This window comes from Emydura macquarii, unplaced genomic scaffold, assembly GCF_026122565.2.
Source record: "Emydura macquarii macquarii isolate MOO-44397 ecotype Brisbane River unplaced genomic scaffold, CSIRO-AGI_Emac_v2 contig_2768, whole genome shotgun sequence".
Taxonomy (NCBI): domain Eukaryota; kingdom Metazoa; phylum Chordata; order Testudines; family Chelidae; genus Emydura; species Emydura macquarii.
In genome coordinates this window covers 34,594,277-34,611,965 of record NW_027132905.1, presented here as the reverse complement: position 1 = coordinate 34,611,965, position 17,689 = coordinate 34,594,277, and the positions used below count along the sequence as shown (strand labels likewise).

The following is a 17,689-nucleotide window of genomic DNA, read 5'->3' as shown; positions in this document are numbered from 1 at the left end:
GAGCAGGGAGCGGCTGGCCCAGCCTCAGCCGGGTCACTCAGGCCGTTAGTGGCCATTGGTGCCGGCTGGCCTGAGGCTGGGGAGCCACCAGGTGGCTGATTTCCAGAGGGTCCGGCTGCCAGGGGGCTTGGAGCCGCTGCCCAAGCCAGCTGTTGGCACAGAGCAGGCACTTGGAAAACAAGGCGCCCAAGAGCGGGTGCTTGTGACAAGGTGGGTCCAGCGCCCGGTGGGAATGGCCAGGCCTGGGCACCCCAAAGCCCTGGCAATAGCATGGCTCCGGCCGTGCATGCAGCTCGAGTATGCCCACGCACCCTCCCCCTGGCGGGACCAGCTCCGCACGGTGCTGGGCACACATGGCTCCAAAGTGAAGGGCGTGCCTGTTTTATTAGTCGTGGCCAAGCTGCTCAGCTCACGTCTCCACCAGTTCTGCCCTGCAGGGCAGGGCAATGCGTCTGGGGCAGCAGGCGTCACGCCAACGATCACACGCAAGGACCTGAGGGGGACTCAGCTTGCTGTGCCAGGGCGTCTGCCCCCAACAGCAGGGCGCTCCGGGGGGGGTTATGGGGCAATACAGCCTCGGCCGGTACATCAGGAGCTCCTCCCGCCTCTCCCAGCCCTGTGCAAGTGACGCTCGCTGCCTGCATTACCCGCGAGAGCTGCAGGATCGGGCCCCAGCCAGCCACCTGGGGCCTCGCAGCCCTTGGGGCCCTGGCGTTTTGGCAGCTGCCACCCCGGCGGGTCAGGAGGCTGAGCCGTTCACGATGGGAGGAGGCACGTGGGGCCTGGCCCTCATCTGTGGGAGTTGGGGGGGGAGGGTTGTAGGGAGCTGCCCCATCCCCTCTCATTTCTCTGCAGCCCAGCCTGCTCTGGCCAGGCCGGCGGAGAGAATCCCTGCAGCATGGACAGTGGGTGCCCCAGCAGGGCTGAGTCCAGCCAGGTCAGGCAGGCTGGCCCCGGCCCCGGGCAAGGAGGGCATGGCTGGCATCAGACAGGCAGATCAGCGCTGTGCTGAGGTGTGACGTGATCCCTGCGGGCACAGCTGCGGGGGCAGAGTTGGCACGAGGCCCACACTGAGTTGCAGCCAGGCAGGAACCGGCAGGCCCCGAGTCTCCAGACAAACCAGCCAGGGCACCAGCAGCACCAGAGCAGGAGGGCTGAGCCCACGCCCAGCCCCAGGAGGACAGAAAGGGCCAGCAGTGCGGGTGAGCCCCTCTTGTCTGGAGAGGAAAGAGAAGGGGGAACTAGTGAGTGCCGAGTGCCTCCCTTCTGCTCCCCAGCCACCCCCTTGCCGTGCTGGACCCGAAAGCTGCTTGTGCGCCGTGGCTGCTAAGCCGGGTACACCGGGCACAGGGACACCTGACACCGGGGACAGGCCCACTCAGGGGCCAGCCCCAGGCACAGCTGGCAATGGCTGCATCACGCGCCCAGGCACTGGCCCTTGGAGCGGCACTCGGGTGGGCTCCCGCTGTGGGGCCGAGCCAACAACTGACACCTGCTGGGGTCTGCGCCCGGAGCTGCCGCTCAGCGCACAGGGAAGGAGGAATGCACATGGCATAGTGCATGTCTCATTACGCATGTGTCATTGCACACACGTCTGCCATTACACAGGCATGCGCACGGCACAGTGCACGTCTGCCATTGCACACGTCTGCCATTACACAGGCATGCGCACGGCACAGTGCACGTCTGCCATTGCACACACGTCTGCCATTACACAGGCATGCGCACGGCACAGTGCACGTCTGCCATTGCACACACGTCTGCCATTACACAGGCATGCGCACGGCACAGTGCACGTCTGCCATTGCACACACGTCTGCCATTACACAGGCATGCGCACGGCACAGTGCACGTCTGTCATCGCATGGCTGTCAATCCTTTTGCAAAGTGATGGGGGAATCTTGGGCTTTGGCATCCCAGGAGCGCAAAGGACCTGAACTGTTCACAGGCTTGGGCTCCACACTGGGAAGGGCAGCATGGCCCAGTGGTTAGGGAGCTGATCTGGGACCTGGGGTCAAGACCCCTCAGCTTTCCAGTGTGACCGTGGCAGGTCCCGTATCCTCACTGTGTCTCAGACCCTGGCTGGGCCAGGGAGAACGGCCCTGCCCCAGGGGCTGTGGCTAGCCCCTTACCAATGTGAGGTGCTCACATCCTCTGGTGGGGGACGGGGGGGCTGGGCATTCCCCCCAGCTTGCCCCCACCCTCCGGCTGCCTAGTGCACTTCTGGGCCAGGCCCAGGGGTCGCACAAGGGGGCAGGTGCTGGCGGGAAGTACCTGCTGTGGATGCGTCCTGGAGCGCAGTGTCTGGATGCCTCAGCGCCCCACCACAGGCGGCCTCGCTGGGGGTGACGCTGGCTGCAGGGGTGCTTGCGGGCTGGAGAGATGCTGATGTGGGAGGGCGGCCTAGATGGGGGGAGGGGAAGGAGGTTTAACTGCATCAGCTGCTGGTGCTGGCATCAGCCCAGCACAGAGCCTGGCGTGTGGGGGAGCAGCCCTGAGCACCTGCTGCCCCCTCCCGTCCTGCTCACCCTTCCCAAGCTGCTGCCTCGGTCACACGCTTCACCTGAAGGCCCCACAGAGCCCCTCCCCCCCCCCCCCAAATCTGCCTCGGCCCACCCAAAACACCCTTCCAGGCCTCGGTCCTTAGCACACCGGGCAGGATCGGGCCCATGTTTTCCAATCCTCTTGCCCATGAACTGCTCTCTGGGGCACTCCCTCTGTGCACACAGCTGTGTGCTCCCCGCCCCGCCTGGGGCGCTCCCCACCCGCACTGACCTCTGCACCTGGCCGGGGGGTGGGCAGCCTGGTCCGAGCCGTCCCCGCAGTTGTCGATGCCCGTGTGGTCGCACACCAGGCTCGTGGGGATGCACTTGCTGTTCCGGCACTGGAAGTACAGCGCCTTGCTGCACTCGGGGGCGGTGACGCCTGAAATGGACACGGCCGGAGCTGACGGTGCCGTGGCTGCCTCAGCGGTGCCCAGCGCATCAGACACCCGGGGCAGCTACTGTGTGGGTGACATGTTGCCGTGGACACGTGACTTGGGCAGGGAATCGGTGGCAAGACAGGGCTCCCAGCCCTCTGCTCGAATCCCCTCCTGGAGCTGGCAATATAACCCAGGAGTCCTAACTCCCAGCCCAGGCTGCCCCCCACCCAGCCCCACTTGCTCGCGCAGTATGTCTGAGCTGGGCCTACCTACGCGGCAGCGTTTCACAGCCAGGAGCTCTGTGGGAGACGCCCTAAGCCTGGGACACGGGGCCCTGCCTGGCGCCCTGCAGGCAGGCTGTGAGAGGCAGGGCCGACCTGACAGGGCCAGATGCACCCTGGGGCTAAAGGAAATGGCAGCAGCAACTCCCCTGGTGGGGGGGCTCCAGAGCAGCAGGGGGTGGAACTGGGGAGACCCAGGTCTGGTTTCTCTCGTTGTGCCCCACTGGCTCTGGGGCCTGGCAGGGGCAGCTGAATGCACAGCCAGGCAATCGCGCCACCTGCCTGGAGGCGGGGGCCAACGCCCGGCTCACTGGCATCAGCGGGGACTCCTGGGCGCAGCAGGGCCACGATTTCACCCTGGCTAGCAGGCCCTTGGCAGCGCCAGGAACCCGTGGCGTGTCTTTTGCCCAAGACAGTCAGGCAGCCCTGAACTACCATGGCCACGGTGGGTGCAGCGCTGCTGCAGGGGAGGGGACGTGAGTGCGTGCAAGAGCAACAGATGAGGGTGTGTGAGACGGTTTGTGTTTGTGTAGGCCTGTGTGCAGATTTGTGTGTGGCGTGTGCAGCTGTGCGTGTGCAGCTGTGCGTGTGCAGGTGTGCGGGTGCGGGCAGGCATGTGCGGGCGGGCGCGGGCAGGGGGCACAGGCACATGTGTTTTATGTTCCAGGTGACTGTGGAGGCCCCCCCCCCCTGCTCGGATGAGTGTCCTGTGCCGTGCGCCATCCACGCACCTGCTGCCACGTCACTCCTGATCCACCCCCACCCCCATCACGTGGCCTTTTGGATCTGCACGTTTGCCCTCTCCTCCCAGTTCCTGTGTCAGCCCTGCCCCTCCTCCCCTGCCTGCCCCGATTCAGCCATCCCATGGCGAGGCTCCCAGGAGCCATGGGGGGGATTCAGCGTGTGGCACACATACTGTTTATTTCCTCCACTGCAGCCCTTTGCCACACGTGCCCTGGCACTGCGAGGTGCCAGTGAGCAGGCCCCAGGGCACAGCTGGCAACGGCCCCTGTGCATGAGTGGCTGGGGCTGGGCGACCTGGATCGGGCCTTTGGCTCCTGCCCCCTGCCCACGTCGCCCCCCTCACCGAATCGGAAGGAAGTAAAATCGCCCACGAAATCCACCCGGGGCTGCTGCCCCCGTGTCACCAAACGCAGGGTCAGGTAGTTCCCGCTGGACTGGACGGGCCTGGGGATGCTCTTTCCACACAGTGGGCCCCCCAGGGGCGTGGCGGAGCGCCCCCTGCCCTCGTAGAACTGCACATAAGAGCCAGCATTGCAGGGGTCCTGAGGCTCCCAGTCTCCGCCGGACGGGGGCTGCCCGGGTGCCCTCTGGCTGGGCCGGGCAGTCTCCGGGGGCAGAGGTGCACGGCTGGCGTTGGTTGGGGGCCCGCTGCTGGGGGACAGGCGCAGCAGGCTGTACACCAAGAAGAACCGGAACTGGAACTGGACTTTGTCCTGGGGCGCCGCGGCCTGCATGGTGAGGGTGCAGTCTGTCTCCACGGCCACGAAATAGTAGCGCTGGGAGTCTTTGTGCAAGTTGACAATCAGCCCATCATCTCTGAGGGTCTGGCCACAAAAATCCACCAGGTTAACTGAGGGGAGAGAGAAAAGAGAGAGAGAGTCGCCATCCAAGCCCCAGGCAGGATGGCCAACCCCTGAAGTCCTCTGTCCCTGCCTTGGGAGACAGTTCCACCCAGCACCCAGCTGCTCCACCAGTGCACCCAGCTAACACGGCTGCTGCCTGCTGTGGGGACACACAGAGGACACCACCTTCCATGATTGCTCCTCTGACCCTGTGGGCTGGGCTGTACAAACCTTCCACCACGCAGGAATCATAGCATTGTAGAATAGTAGGACTGGAAGGGACCTCACGAGGTCTAGTCCAGTCCCCTGCACTCATGGCAGGACTAAGCAATATCTAGACCAGCCCTGACAGGTGTCTGGCCAACCTGCTCTTAAGAATCTCCAGTGATGGAGATGCCACAACCTCCTTAGGCAGTTTATTCCAGTGCTTAGCTAGCCTGACAGGCAGGATGTTTTTCCTAATGTCCAACCTAAACCTCCCTTACTGCAATTTAAGCCCATTGCTTCGTGTCCTAGCCTCAGAAGTTAAGGAAAACAATTTTTCTCCCTCCTCCCTGTAACAACCTTTTATGAACTTGAAAACTACCATCATGCGTCCCTCCCTCCCGGTTGTCTCTTCTCCAAACTAAACAAACCCCATTTTTTCAATCTTCCCTCATAGGTTTTCTAGCCCTTTCATCTTTTTTGTTACTCTTTTCTGGACTCTCTCCAATTCGTCCACATCTTTCCTGAAACGTGGCGTCCAGAACTGGACACAATACGCCAGCTGAGGCCGTATCAGCGCAGAGTAGAGTGGAAGAATTATTTTCTCATGTCTTGTGTCATGCTGGGTAGATGGGGGGGAAAGCATTTGTTACATTGTTTGACATCAATATGTCAAAATCATATTAATTCATGTGAGATCTGCCCTGTCAGGTACTGTTAGAAAGGTTAGAATGTGCTAAGTAAGATGATAATGCTGATGTTCATGTGTGAGGTGTGAAATGGAAGCTATAGATATATTTGATATATCTGTATTTCAAAGTGTGCTGTCTGAGTGGCATCTCAGACAGGATGGCTGCAGAACAATAGCCTGCTTAATGGCCCATTAAGACATTCCCAGGTGCAAGGGGCCCAGGGGGAGAAGCCAGCATCACCAATGAGTCACCAGAACCTGCTCATGTGACTCTGGACTCCATTTTAGTTCTTGTAACATTCCACAAGACCACATGGCTAGGTTCAGAGTGTATATAAGGCAGAGGCCTTGGGAATCCATTTTGTTGTCAGGCACCAGCCTCCTATCCTGAACTTCAGTCACCTACCTACCTACCTCTGGATCAAGTCATCTGCAACTGAAGCTGTGTAACGAAGGACTGAGGCCCATCCAGGTACTGGATGTGTACCAGAGGAGGCTATACAAGCCTGTAACTCCACAGTTCTCCTAGAAACCTGCTGTAGATGGACTTTCAATCATTTGTATGTATCTGATTTGCTTTGACCCTTTAACGTTTCTCTTATGGTTTATTTCTTTCTTTTTACAATAGTTTTAGTTACTAAAGGATTGGCTGGCAGCGTGGTATTTTAGGTAAGATCCAAACTTACATTGGACTGGTGCTGTGGCTGACCCTTTGGGGTCAGAGGGAACTTTTTTAGTGAAGAGCATAGAGTTTACATAACTGGTCTCTTTACTGGACCCAGTGCTGATTTGGGAGCCAGACGCTGAAATGCAGTAAAGGGGGCTGTGTGCATTTGTGTACTGGCTTCTGTGGGGATTCAGAAGTGCAGTTTGTGGCTGGTTGGGAAGCTGGGTTTCAGTGCCATCCACCAGTGCTGGGAGAATCTGCTCTCCATTTGCAGCCTGCCCTGACCTTGGCATTATCAGGTGGCTACTCTGGGCATGGACGGGTCACATCTTGCTTACAACACTCCTGCTAATCCATCCCAGAATGAGGTTTGCTTTTTTTGCAAGAGTGTTACATGGCTGGCTCATATTTAGCTTGTGAGCCACTATGGCCCTGGATCCCTTTCTGCAGTAGGGGGTTAAACAGCCATGGGCTTGGGCAGCCCTGCCCCATGCATCTGCGCCTGAGCCAGGCCAGGCGTGGAGGAGGCGCTTTCCAAGGGAGAAGCCCAGCTCCAGGGCCCCAGGCTTCAGGCAACAAGCCTCTACCCCTCCGTTCGCAGAGACAGCCCAGTGGCTGGCGGGCTCCTGCGCACACTGGGTGCAGTCCAATGGCCGGGCCCCTGGCAGGACGGACAGCCCAGGGCTGGCTTCTATTGCCATTAGTTCGGTTTTCAGTCTTTGCTGTGGCAGTAGCTGGGACCAGGAGCCTGGCCCCAGGGCAGCTGCAGGCCGTTGAGCCCCTGCACCTAAGGCAGGCTGCTGCAGGACGTGGCCCAGAGAAGAAGCAAGAGTCTTGATGAGGCAGAACTTAAGTACTTGCTGCAGGGTCCCTGGGCTGCATGCCAGGGTGAGGCAGGGCCTGGGTTCCCGTAGGGGGCTGCGTGGAGGCCCCAGACACTGGGCCCAGAAGGACTGAGGGGCTGGGACCTGGTACAATGGCACGGCTCTACTGACCTAAGTGCTGGCTCACCCGAAAGGGCTGAGCGTTACTGTGTTCTGGCTGGAGGCTGCATGGTGGAAGGACAGGACAGCTGGCACAGGGGCTGTGGAGAGGAAATACCCTGCGACACTACTGCCAGCCACAGGTGAGCCGCACCCTGCCAGCCTGCACGGCCAACCTGCAGAGGGGCAGGTCACCGTGGCTCCGGGCTGTAGCCTGGAGTCTGTCTGGTGGAATAATCCCAGGTTGGCTGGCCTGAGGGTGCAGCCAGCCAAGTGCAGCGATCTCACTGTGGAGTGGGCAGGGCCTCAGGAGACCAGGGTTCTATTCCCACTCTGCCACTGGCCTGCTGAGAGACCTTGGGCAAGTCACATTGCTGCTCTGTGTCTCAGTTTCCCCTCCCACTTTTTCTCTGTCTTGTCTATTAGATTGGAAGCTCTTTAGGGCAAGGACTGTCTCTCCTTGTGTGTCTGTGAAGCGCCTGGAACAAGGGGGACCTTGATCTTAGCAGGGGTTTCTAGCTGCTGTTATAATACAAAGAATGAAATGGAAAAATCAAAGCCAGGGTGTGATGGAATGCTAAGCTGCATCACACGGTTCGGCCACTAGGTGGCGCTGTGTGTAACAAATCTGGGCGGTTCCTGGCAGAGCCTTAAAGGGTCTAGTGATGAACACAGCTGGGTCATAAGCAGGCTCTGTGCTCAGGCCACATCTGGTACAGGAACATGACATGGTGTCAGGAGTAAACTAAGCACAGAAACAGAAGGAATAGCAACAAAGGTTGCAGGATCTCATCAACACGCCACTCCTCAGTGCCCCAGACAACTTTGACAAATCTTCCCAGTGGACACTGGAAGCAGTAATTTGCAAGATTTTGAACTGCAAAAAAACCTCCACAAAGAAACTGGAGATATTCAGGTATCTTTTCTAAATTATGCTATGGGGAAATGGCAGAGAATATCTTTATATCTATTGACTTTTCTGCAGACAATCACAAAGAAGACTATGAAAGGGTTCTGACCATGTTTGATGCATATTTTATACCTCAGAGAAATGTGGTTCATGAAAGAGCATGTTTTCACCAGAGAATTCAAAAAACAGGGGGAAAAGTTGACTGTTTTATAAGAGCTCAGCATACACTGGCTGCTCCTGCAAAACAGGAAAATATCCGAGACTGGCAGGTTAGTGGGTTAACAGATAAAAACCTTTCACAGCAGCTACAGCAGAAGAGAGATTTAATCCTAGCCACAGCTATCCAGAGAGCAAAGCAGTTGGAATTAGTCAAACATCAGAACAAAAGGCAGGAGCAATTTAAAAAATCTGAAACTAGCTTAGAAGCTGTAAACGGACACTTGAGTGTTAAAAGTCATTATCAGAAAACCCCTGAGGCAAGGAGCGAGAACTGCTAGGCTAAAAGGGACAAATTCCAGCCTATATGCAGAAGGTGTGGAAAAAGTCTATCCGAAGATGATGAATGTCCAGCCAGAGGCTTAGGGTGTAATAGATGCTAGCAATATGGACATTTTGCAGCTGTTTGCCTCCCCAAAGCAGTCAGGGAATTGACTCATATTACTGACAGTCAAGAGCCATTGTTTCGGGATCTACCACTTGTGATGACACTGAACGTGCCTGGAAAGTGAAACTGACTATTCAGGGTGAGACTATTGACTTTAAAGTTGATTCAGGAGCTGACCACACAGTCATCTCAGAAGGGACTTGCAATCACCTTTAACCCCTCCCAGAGTGGAAGTCACCTGACTCAGCTCCGACTAGCCCTGGGGGGATTCTGAACTGCATGGCCAGCTCACCACAGAAACAACTTACAAAGACCAGAGCTTTGTGTTCAGAGTGTATGTGATCAAGGACCACAGACCAACAGCCTTCGCAACCACAGCGAGGCAGCCAGGATGGGCCTAATGGGAAAGGTGGAAGAACTCGATGGAATATTTGGTGATACTTGCACTGGATCTTCTTTCAGAAGTTCAATAACCATAAGAGATAATAGTGAGCCATACAGTGCACATGCACCTTGCAGGATTTACTTCACAAAGTGGAAACTGAGTTAGAGAATGGAGTGGATTGGCATAATCAAGGAAATCTCTGAGCCAACAGTATGGGGTGTGCCCCAATGGCACCAACTATAAAGAAAAATGGAAAAATACAAATCCATATGGATCTTAACAGACTTAATGAAGCAGTTGTGAGAGGAAAAATATCTCCTCCCACCACTCCCCAAAATGAAAGGAGCTACTGTACTCTTCAAGCTGGATGCCTCAAGCGGATTCTGGCAAATTTCTTTAGCCAAAGAAAATGCTAAAGTAAGTACATTTATCAGACCCTTAGGGAGATTTTGCTTGCAAAGATTACCTTTTGGGATTGCCAGTGCACCTGAAATTTTCCAAAGAACAATGGCAGAACTGCTAACAAACACAAATGAAGTTGTAGTTTTCATGGACGATATCCTGTCCTCACAGCAGATGGTAATTAGCTGCTTACAGACAAAAGATGGGCTGAGCACTCTGATAGTCTCCTGAATTGTCATTTCATGATATCCAATGAAGCCATCAACTCACTCGCACAGCATCCTGTCCTGGAAGGGCTGTCCGTGGACCCTTCTTTAGATGAGATTACTAAGGCCATCTAAGTAGACAGTAGCTGTCTACAGGCAAGTCTTCAGCCCTGATGGCGTTTTACCTGATGTGTACAAATTGGATATGCCCACCTGGTCAGGAAACTTTTCAAGAGAATATGGGAGCAGGGCACCGTGCCCCTGGAGTATAAGGATGCTTTCATAGCCTAGCTATACAAAAGGAAAGGACGCATATCTAGCTGTGAGAATCTTCATGGAATTGCACAGCCGTCTATAGCGGGGAAGATCCTTGCACAGTCCTCCACAAGCTCATCTCTCACCTAGTGGACTCAGGGTAGTCAGAGGCATACACAATTTGGTGTAGATTGGAGAGGGGGCTATTCAAACTACAGCAACTCAGGGCCTGCACCAAGGTAATCGAACTGCTATTAAAAGAGGTCCTCTTTGATAATGACTGTGCCCTCACTGCACTCACATTCAAGGACATTCAGCTTACTGTGGATCGCTTTGCCTAGGCCTCAAAATCTTTCAATTTCACAGTCAGCCTGAAAACAATGGAGGTCATTGTCACAACTGGCAACACAGCCCTCAGCTCGGTCAAGAAATTCTGCTACCTGAATAGCACGCTATCTGGCAACGCCACGCTGGATGCTGAGATCATGCCGTGCCTAGCAAAGGCCATCTGGGCATTTGGAGGGCTCACCCACCAGCTCTGGAGGGAGCATGGAGTCTGCCTTAGAACCTAGATAAAAACCTACCGCTCTGTTGTGCTCACCTCACTCCTCCATGGTGGCAACACATGGACATTCTACTGACGCCACATCAAACAGCTGGAGAGCTTCCAGCTTTGCTGCCTGAGATCCATCAGCAACATCAGGGGACAGCACAGGGTCCCAACACAGAGGTCCTTGCGAAGTGCCAAATCCCTGGCATCAAGAGTATGATGATCTGGGCTCAACTTCACTGTGTCGGACACGTGGTCCGCATGGAGGTCTCCCATATACCCAAAGTGGTGCTCTAATGGTTGATGCATCTTCAGATACAAAGACACCCTGAAGGCCAACCTCAAAGCATGAAAGATAGATGTTAAAACCTGGGAAGTTGTTGTACTGGACGGAGCTAGATGGAGAGGTCTGTGCCATGAGGATATATCCACTTGTGAGGAGTGGCGTGTGAGGTCCTTGCGGGGAAAGAGAACATGTTGTAAGGCCAATGCCTCAAAACTTTCCCCCAACAATGACTACACTTGCAAGACATGAGAATGCATTTGCAAATCCAGGATTGGATCATTTCTCATATGAGAAGCCATAAAAGCAAATAAACCCAGAATTTAAGTCAACACTAACGAAACACTCCCAATTGGGAGAATCCATAAGATTCTTTACATGGCTCTTCAGCTGAAGAGCACAACAAAACCCTCAACGAAGTCCTCAGCCTAGTCAGTCAGTCTGGCCTGACACTAAACAAGGAAAAATGCATCATCCGCCAAAAGAGTTTTTGGAACAGACAATAAAGAATTAATGAAATCAGTCCGAGCCCTGAGAAAGGAAAAGCAATTCTAGAATTGAATGTACCAATTAATGTACCAGGACTGAGAGGTATATAGAGGATGGTAAATTACCTTGGTCACTATCTATAAGCTCTTTCTTCAGTGACAAAAAAACTAAATTACCTGTTCAAGTCCACCACATCTTGGCTACGGGGCCCAAATCAAGAAATTGCCTTCAAAAAGGTCAAAGAATTATCTCAACAGCTCCAGTTCTCAAACCCATAGTGGTCAGTGCAGATGCAAGCACCTTTGCATTTTGCTCTTGCACATACGGTATGCACAGATTGAAAAGAAATGACTGACAAGCTGTGACGTGTCCCCCTCCCCCACCGCAATCTGGACTGGTGTGTAGCTGTGTCACCCCAATTCCTCACTCCTCAGCCCCAACACACTCCGCTTTGCTGTGTGAACCTGAATCAGCCCACACCGAGTCTCTTGCCAATAATCAGTCCTTGGCCCAGTGAGGGAGCGCTTCTGGCTAGCCACTTGTGGGATAGACTCCCAGCAAACATCCCAGCCCCACATGCACCCTGGGAACAGCCGTCTTGCAGGATTCAGTGCTGTACACTGCACCCTGCACGCTCATTTACATGTGCCCATCATTTTATCAAAGAAATGGATATGCACCAGCTCTGTCATTCCAAGCGAAGTCTCTGCACACACTCAGTCCACATGCACTGGTGTAGATAAAACAATGAATAAGTTTATTGCCTACAGCAAGATTTTAAGTGAATATAAATCAGGTTAATATAAATCAAGAGATTAATAATGTGTCCAGGAGTTGGTCACAATCAACTGAAAGGTAACTCGCATCCGAAACTCAGATTTATATTGCAGTAGCTTTTCAGTCTGACGTTCGCTTACCCACAGCTGGCTGTGATGCCGCTAGCAACCAGGCTCCCTCTTAGCCACCCCCCCCGGCTAGTTGCCAGTCCTTGGTGTTGCTTAGAAGATGGATTCCAGGGGAGAGCCCTGAGACAAAGACGCCTCTTTCTTTTAACAAGCCCCTGGGATCAGATGATCGGCCATGTCTGGCAATGGGCATGATTCCTTCCACTTGAGCCAAAGTGCTCACAGGTGCTGAGGCCAGGCCATTGTTCCTGTGTGCATGCCTCTGGGAGGAGAGGGGGATTGTACCTTCAGCTTTGTGTTTGTCTGCATGTATTCAAACCATGTGAGACACACGTTTGGGGATATGACACAGCAGAGTGTGAAATCTGTACATGTGTGTGACATTGCAGGACACATGCTCCTATAACAATATGTTCAGTATGTCATGAGTATTCCAAAACACCACACATGACACACTTTGCATCAGACAATACACAGTTACACTGTAATGGTGAATATGAAGGATACACAAATCACACTATGATGGTGCACATAGGATACAGTCTCGCACCTCCCCCCTTACAGAACTGGAGGGTTAGCCACTGGCTAATCCAGAGGCAGTACATCACAGTTCTCTTGATATTTAACCATCAAAGCGATGAGGCAGCCTGCCTCAGTTTCCCCATTTGCCATTCTTAGCATGATCAAAGGCTTTTTTCCAGAAATCTATGCATAATACATCTAACTACAAGGTTCAGCATGAGTTCAACAACGTTCAACACTCTTCTTCACAAAATTTAGTATCAGTACCCAATTTGTTATCATAGACGGGTGCTTACAAGTATGTTCATAATACCATGCCCTTTGTTCATGCAGCCTGGTTTTGAGGTTGGTTGGTTTAACCCTTCGTGCCCTTTAATAGCCTTATGGACCCTTCCATGGGGTTAGTCCCAGGCTTTCTTTCCATCCAGTGTTTCCCCTTGCTGGATCCTTGGGATTTTAGTGCCTTAGGGTTTGGTGAGATAAGAGTTTGGGGGGAATCTTGCATGCCCGTTGGTCCTTTGTGGATCTGTCCACCAGCCCCAGGACTATACATGTGTAGAAAGTCCCTCTCCTTTCTTGGGGTCGCTCGGTGGTCTTCACCCCCGGCACTGCATTCTTTCCCATCCCCTTTTCCTAAAAGGGTATCATGTGCTCTTCCTGGGCTGAGAATGTCTGCAGTTGGTGTTTGCAGCAACCTAGGTGCTGTCTGTGTGTTACCTGCCTGGGGAAAATTCCCGTCCCCCTGCCAGCAAGTTGATTCGAACGCTCATAGACACCTTCTTCTGCAGTGTAAACTGGATCCTCCTGTCTTAAAGAGGCAGAGTTCATTTCCACCAGCACATCAGGGTGAGCGTCCTAAAAAAACCTGGAAGAGAAGTTTGGGCACTTTCTGTCACCTCCTCTTTTATACCCGAGGGTACAATCATATGGCTGCTCCTCTCCGGAGAGCCAGTCACAGAATCATAGAGTTGGAAGGGACCTCAGGAGGTCATCTAGTCCAACCCCCTGCTCAAAGCAGGACTAACCTAAGTTAAATAATCCCAGCGAGGGTTTTGTCAAGCCGCAGCTTAAAAACTTCTAAAAATGGAGATTCCACCACCTCCTTAGGTAACCTATTCCAGTGCTTCACCACCCTCCTAGTGAAAAACTTTTTCCTAATGTCCAACCTAGACCTCCCTCACTGCAACTTGAGACCATTGATCCTTGTTCTATCATCTGCCACCACCGAGAACAGCCTAGCTCCATCCTCCCTGGAACCCCCTTTCAGGTAGTTAAAGGCTGCTATCAAATCCCCCCTCAGTCTTCTCTTCTGCAGGCTAAACAAGCCTAGTTCCCTCAGCCTCTCCTCATAAGTCTTGTGCTCCAGCCCCCTAATCATTTTTGTTGCCCTCCGCTGGACTCTCTCCAACTTCTCCACATCCTTTTTGTGGTGGGGGGCCCAAAAGTGGACACAATATTCCAAATGTGGCCTCACCAATGCCGAATAGAGGGGAATAATCACTTCCCACGATCTGCTGGCAATGCTCCTACTAATTCAGCCCAATATGCTATTAGCCTTCTTGGCAACCAGGGCACACTGCTGACTCATATCCTGCTTCTTATCCACTGTTACCCCCAGGTCCTTTTCTGCAGAACTGCTGCCTAGCTCGTTGGTCCCCAGTCTGTAGCTGTGCATGGGATTCTTCCTTCCTAAGTGCAGGACTCTGCACTTGTCCTTGTTGAACCTCATCAGATTTCTTTTGGCCCAATCCTCCAGTTTGTTTAGGTCCTTCTGTATCCTATCCCTACCTTCCAGGGTATCTACCACTCCCACCAGCTTAGTGTCATCTGCAAACTTGCTGAGGGTGCAATCGACCCCATCTTCCCGATAATTAATGAAGATGTTGATCCAACCGGCCCCAGGACCGACCCCTGGGGCACTCCACTTGTGACCGGTTGCCAGCTAGACATGGAGCCATTCATCACTATTCGTTGAGCCCTATACTCTAGCCAGTTCTCTATCCATTTTATAGTCCATTCATCCAACCCATACTTCTTTAACTTGCTGATAAAAATACTGTGAGAGACCGTACCAAAAGCTTTGCTAAAGTCAAGGTATATAACGTCCACCACTTTCCCCATATCTACAGAGCCAGTCACCTCTTCATAGAAAGCAATCAGGTTGGTCAAGCATGACTTTCCCTTGGTGAAGCCATGTTGACTGTTCCTGATCACCTTCCTCTCTTCCAAGTGCCTTAAAATGGATTCCTTGAGGACCTGCTCCATGACTTTTCCAGGGATTGAGGTAAGGTCTGTAGTTCCCCGGCTCCTCTTTCCTCCCTTTCTTAAAGATGGGCACTATATTTGCTTTTTTCCAGTCATCAGGGACCTCCCCCAATTGCCACGAGCTTTCAAAGATAATAGCCAATGTTCTGAAATCACATCAGCCAACTCCCTCAGCACCCTCGGGTGCATTGCATCTGGCCCCATGGACTTGTGTATGTCCAATCTTTTTCTAAATAGTCTTGGACCTGTTCCTTCAGCACTGTGGGATGTTCACCTCCTTCCCATTCTGTGCCTCCCAGTGCAGTAGTCTGGGAGCTGACCTTGTCTGTGAAGACAGAGGCAAAAAAGGATTGAGTACCTCAGCTTTCTCCACATCCTCTGTCACTAGGTTGCCTCCCCCATTCTGTAAGGGGCCCACACTTTCCCTAATCTTCCTCTTGTTGGTAACATACCTGTAGAAACCCTTCTTGTTCCCCTTTACGTCCCTTGCTAGCTGCAACTCTAATTGTGCTTTGGCCTTCCTGATTTCATTCCTGCATGTTCGAGCAGTATTTTTATAATCCTCCCTAGTCATCTGACCAAGCTTCCACTTCTTGTAAGCTTCTTTTTTGTGTTTAAGTTCACACACCACTCCCTCTCAAAACATGAGCCACAGGCTGAGTAGCTGGGTGCAGAGACCCTGAATCAGCCCCTCTGTCCTGGGCAATCCCTCCCAAGTGATGAGTGAGAAGACATTCCCACACCCCCAACAATTCTTTCCTAGCTTCCTTCTCTGGATTCCGCTCTGGGACACAGGCCTCCATGCCCTGCAGAGAGTGAGACCTGTCCCTTGTCCACCCGTAACTTGCTGGCAGCTCACCTCAGGGACTGCTTTCTTGGTGACAGAGGCCAGGTCCTTCCCCTCTGGCGAGCAGGAGCCAGCCTTAGCCCTCCCCCCACTAGGAGACATGCCAGCCTCCTCCATGGCCGGAGTTTCGCGCCTATCTCCTGGGCTCTCAGCATGGTATTCCTGGCCGCTGCAGGTCACCACCTGATAGTCCTAGCCCCCCGTGGAATGTCATTTCCAATTAGCATTTCAGTGGGCATCTCATCCAGCCCCCCAACTGTTAAATTACCGTCTAAGCCTTCACACTGTATGTGCACTGCAGCTACGGGCACACAGATCCTGCCCCGTCCCACTACTTGAATCTATGCTTCCAAGCCAGGTAACATGTCGTTCTCTAGCACCCAGCCTGGCCTGACTAGAGAAAGTTGCGTTCCTGTGTCTCTCCACCCGACAGCCTCCCTGCCCTTTGTCTTGACATCTCTGAGAAACTCCTTACTTCCCCCCCCCTGCGCCCACAACCCCCACAAAGCCAGTCATGTAAACCGTGGGTGCCTCCTGGGCCTCGGAGCTAGAATCACTGCATTCACCTGGGCTGAGGGGGAATTAACCCCTTTCAGCACCGGGGCACTGGTTTTTCCAATGCTCAGTGGAGTTGCATTTCTAACATCTTCTCGGACCCTCCTCCATCATAGGCGAGTTGTATTGGGTTTTTCTAGGAGAGGCAGGGCTTCTGGGGCGCAACTGTCTGTCTTCCCAGCCTCCCCCCCCCTTCTTCACAGGGGTAAAATGGGATCCCCCTATAGAACTGGGTTTCTGCCCCTCCCTCTGAGGCTTATGGCCCATAGACATCGGTGCTTGCTCAAAGGCATCTGCCATTGCAGCCATTTCTATCACAGATTTCAAATCCTTCTCCCACAGGCCATTCCTTACCTCATCCGTACACATGCTCAGAAATGGGTCTTGCACTATGAGGTCAAAGAACTGGTCATACATGTCGATCCCCCTACCCCTGACCCACTTCTTCAATAAATCACATAATTTATAAGCATATTTGCTGAGTCATTCCTGTATCCCTCTTAAAACACCTACATTTCATTCTGTACACTTCAGGTGTAATCTGAAACCTTTGCAAGACAGCCATCTTAAATGCATCATACCTGAAAGCCTCCTCAATTGGCATCTCATTAAACACAGACAAAGCTTTGCCCGACAACTTTACAATGAGAGTGAGAACTTTCTGCTCCTTAGGAATCTTGTGCACAGCACAAAACTATTCAAAAGTAGCGAAGTACTCCTCAGTGCAGTCTGTCTCTTTATAAGCAGGACACAGCTTATCAAAGCTGGGTGTTTTAGGTGTGGAAGGAGACGCTGGGGACATAGGAATACCTGGGATACTCTCATGTTTCTCTAACGTCTCCTGCTGATGTTTTTTCTCTCTCTCCTTGTCGTCCATAATTCTCTAGTGGGCTCTCTCCAGCTTCTTTTGGCTTTCTCCACTGTAGCAAAAGTTGCTTCCTGCTGCTTTAATTCCAAGGCACGTCTGTATACAGCTTCCTCAGTTTCCCTGGCTGCAATTGCCTCTTGCTATTTTAGCTCCAAGGCACGCCGGTGTGTGGCTGCCTCAGCTTCCCTGGCCTCAGCTGCCTTGTTAAGCGTCATATCTGCTTGCCATTTTAGAAATTCACATTCTCTCTTTCTCCTGGGCTTCCAGCCAACCAATCTCAAGTTTTGCAGCTGCCTTACTGGTAGGCA

At 53.1% G+C, this 17,689-nt stretch overlaps 1 protein-coding gene across 1 annotated transcript; it reads right to left on the bottom strand.

Moving 5' to 3' along the window:
* Positions 1-45: 45 nt before the first annotated feature.
* On the bottom strand, positions 46-17,390 carry LDLRAD2 (low density lipoprotein receptor class A domain containing 2). Its single transcript, XM_067566398.1, has 5 exons — positions 17,324-17,390; positions 4,574-4,798; positions 4,278-4,504; positions 2,776-2,899; positions 46-149 (listed from the first exon to the last, which is right to left on the bottom strand). Exons 1-5 carry the CDS (start codon positions 17,388-17,390, stop codon positions 46-48), a joined length of 747 nt encoding a protein of 248 aa, XP_067422499.1.
* Positions 17,391-17,689: the final 299 nt, after the last annotated feature.

What these genes read in the sequence shown, in the direction of transcription:
- LDLRAD2 (XM_067566398.1), bottom strand. Translation starts at nt 17,390, where the DNA reads ATGGACGACAAGGAGAGAGAGAAAAAACATCAGCAGGAGACGTTAGAG. An exon ending in GAAACATGAGAGTATCCCAG is followed by an intron (nt 4,799 to 17,323) that starts GTATTCCTATGT and finishes CTCTCCCCTCAG; the next exon opens with TTAACCTGGTGGATTTTTGT. An exon ending in GCCCCCAACCAACGCCAGCC is followed by an intron (nt 4,505 to 4,573) that starts GTGCACCTCTGC and finishes CGTCCGGCGGAG; the next exon opens with ACTGGGAGCCTCAGGACCCC.